The sequence below is a fragment of the Priapulus caudatus genome, unplaced genomic scaffold (assembly GCF_000485595.1).
Source record: "Priapulus caudatus unplaced genomic scaffold, Priapulus_caudatus-5.0.1 Scaffold891, whole genome shotgun sequence".
In the NCBI taxonomy this organism is placed as follows: Eukaryota; Metazoa; Priapulida; class Priapulimorpha; order Priapulimorphida; family Priapulidae; genus Priapulus; species Priapulus caudatus.
Genome location: NW_014577952.1, coordinates 58,445 through 61,844, shown reverse-complemented (window position 1 = coordinate 61,844; position 3,400 = coordinate 58,445). Strand labels below are relative to the sequence as shown.

Genomic DNA, 3,400 nt, shown 5'->3' with positions numbered 1-3,400 from the left:
ACCCACCACCAAGCAAAGCAAATTTTCCATTTGAAAATTTGCAAGAATTTCACCTCAAGTATGCACCAGATCGCTCCATTTTAGTGTAATAATTGCAAAATCTCCATCGTGTGGGAGGGGGGATACCCCCCCTCCCACACCCTCGAATATGAAGCTGGCTACGGGCCTGTATAGAGTTATTATTAGTATTAATAAACTCTTAGTCTTAGACTCTATTATTACTGTGTACTTGTGCGCAATATGGCGTGCGCGCTATGTGTTGCAGCGGTGTATTGGACGGTATTGAAGTGAAGTTATTAGGTCAAATCAAACATTGACTATTACTGGTACTGGTAGGTCTAGTAGTAGTACTGACAAGTTGTATTTATTAACCATCATTTTATTAGTGAAACGGCCCAAGTGCCTGTGCTGTGGTCCGCATCATGCATGCGGCATGGCATGGTGTGTTACTGTGTATACCTGTTCGCAATATTTTGCCCAGCAAAATGCGTCGTCAATCGCTTGTGAGTCCCATGAGACAACGGCGTCTGTTCTCGATCTTTGCAGGATATCCACGAATGAGAATATATTCTTTAGCACGTCTTTTAATGACATCGTATTCGTACATTTACACACTTAGGTTACAATGTTGTTACATTTATAAAACCGGGACAGGTGTGTAGCGATTTACACGCCACCTCTAGGTGGATAAAAAAAAGCTTTTTTTATTTTTTTTTTATATTTATTTATTTCGATAATTAACAAAGCATACATTACATCAATAACATTGTAACATCGATACATTGTTAGTTGTCAGGCAATATAATATACCGACGACGTATGTAAAAACAATCACTTTCCCCACTTTCTTTTGTAACTCAACGTATGTCAAAGAAAATAACAGCAAAGCCTTCTACTAGTGGATGCAGATATAGGCTGTGTTTTCTCGCTATAACTATGTGACACTACCTTATGAAAGGCTGCTGACAGGCGTGCTACTACTCGCATGCAAGATCGTCTTCCTATGACTATGTCTTAAGTGAGGTCTACTGATGGAATGTTGTCACATAAATCTATGCTAGGATATGTCCTCTTCATTTTAAATGCATGATCTTTGCAAAAAAGACTGAGTGAGGAATAAGGGAGTCAAGGGGTATGACGGGAGGGGATGAAGTGGGAGTTTTGCACCTACAGGCTAGGGCGCTCTCCTAGCTAATTATTAACACAGGTCGATCTACTTATAATAATTTATTTCAAAAATCTATGCTGAGATACCCCCTAACCTCTCTCGTGAGATATTGCGCATGCGCTAACACACTAACGTAACGTCACTATACTGGCTGGTATATTAAGCGGGGACCTTACATGCAAGGTCTTCTTCCTATTTCTTAAGAGCGGTCTACTGATAGAATGTTATCATAGAAATCTGTGCTAGGATAACTCCTCTTCACATTAAATGCATAATTGTTAGAAAACATTATTATTCTCGGGAGATATTGCGCATGCGCAAGCACCGTTTCAGGCGTGCAGTGTGGACTCAAGAAAAAACTGCATAATATAGTTTACTGAGGGAGAGAGGTGGTGGGAGACTAAGGGCAGGTGGCAGGGAAGATAGCTGAAGGCGGTAAAAGAAGAAGAAGGCTGAGCGATTGACAATATATTTGCAATAAGAAGGACGGGAACGAATGAAGTAGAAGTTTTGCAACCTACAGGCTAGGGCGCTCTCCTAATAATGAACACAGGTCTACTGACAATAATTTATTACATAAATCTAGGTTGAGATACCCCCTAACCATATTAAATGCATATTTATCACAAAATATAACTCCTCTCGTAAGAAATTGCGCATGCGCTAACACACTAAAGCAGCCAGATTGTGTACTTACTGGCATATACAGCAGGGACCTTACATGCAAAGTCTTCTTGTTATTACTTAAGAAAGGTCTACTAAGAGAATCTTATCATATGAATCTGGGCTAGGATGACTATTCTTTATTTTAAATGCATAATTGTTGCAAAATATTATAATTCTCGAAAGATATTGCCCATGCTCGAGCACCGTTTTAGGCGTGCAGTGAAGACTAAAGACAACTGCATTATATAGCTTACTGAGGGAGAGAGGAGGTTGGAGACTAAGGACAGGCGGCAAGGAATATAGCTGAAGGCGGTAAAAAAGAAGGCGGCTGAGCGAGGGACAATATATATGCAATGTGAAAGACGGCAATGAATAAAGTAGGGGTTTTCACCCTACAGGCTAGGGCGCTCTCCTAATCATGAACACAGGTCTACTGATAATAGTTTAATACATAAATCTAGGCTGAGATACCCCCTAACCATATTAAATGCATATTTACCACAAAATATAACTCCTCTCGTAAGATATTGCGCATGCGCTAACACACTAACGCAGCCAGATTGTGTACTGACTGGCATATACAGCAGGGACCTTACATGCAAAGTCTTCTTGTTATTACTTAAGAAAGGTCTACTGAGAAAATCTTATCATATGAATCTGTGCTAGGATGACTATTCTTTATTTTAAATGCATAATTGTTGCAAAATATTAATATTCTCGAAAGATATTGCCCATGCTCGAGCACCGTTTCAGGCGTGCAGTGAAGACTAAAGACAACTACATTATATAGCTTAGTGAAGGAGAGAAGAGGTTAGAGACTAAGGACAGGCGGCAGGGAATATAGCTGAAGACGGTAAACTAAGAAAAAACTGAGCAAGTGACAATATATAATGCAATGTGAAAGACGGCAACGAATAAAGTAGGGGTTTTCACCCTACAGGCTAGGGCGCTCTCCTAATCATGAACACAGGTCTACTGCTAATAATTTATTACATAAATCTAGGCTGAGATACCCCCTAACCATATTAAATGCATATTAATCACAAAATATAACTCCTCTCGTGAGATATTGCGCATGCGCTAACACACTAACGCAGCCAGATTGTGTACTGACTGGCATATACAGCAGGGACCTTACATGCAAAGTCTTCTTGTTATTACTTAAGAAAGGACTACTGATAGAATATTATTACATAAATCTGTACCTGAATGACTCCTCTTTATTTTAAATGCATAATTGTTGTAAAATATTATTATTCTCGGGAGATATTGCGCATGCGCGAGCACCGTTTCAGGCGTGCAGTACGTACAGAAGAAGATCACATGATATATCTTACTAAGGGAGAGAGGAGGTGGGAGACTAAGGACAGGCGGCAGGGAATATAGCTGAAGGCGGTAAAAAAAGAAGGCGGCTGAGCGAGGGACAATATATATGCAATGTGAAAGACGTCAACGAATAAAGTAGGGGTTTTCACCCTACAGGCTAGGGCGCTCTCCTAATCATGAACACAGGTCTACTGCTAATAATTTATTACATAAATCGAGGCTGAGATACCCCCTAACCAT

At 40.1% G+C, this 3,400-nt stretch overlaps 1 protein-coding gene across 1 annotated transcript in view; it reads right to left on the bottom strand.

The window, feature by feature from the left end:
• Positions 1–650, bottom strand: part of LOC106814250 — a 13,731-nt gene extending 13,081 nt beyond the window's left edge. The window contains exon 1 of the mRNA XM_014818547.1: positions 460–650. Coding sequence (XP_014674033.1) covers positions 460–594 — 135 coding nt within the window. The 5' untranslated portion in view covers positions 595–650. The remainder of the gene's footprint in view (positions 1–459) is intronic.
• Positions 651–3,400: the final 2,750 nt, after the last annotated feature.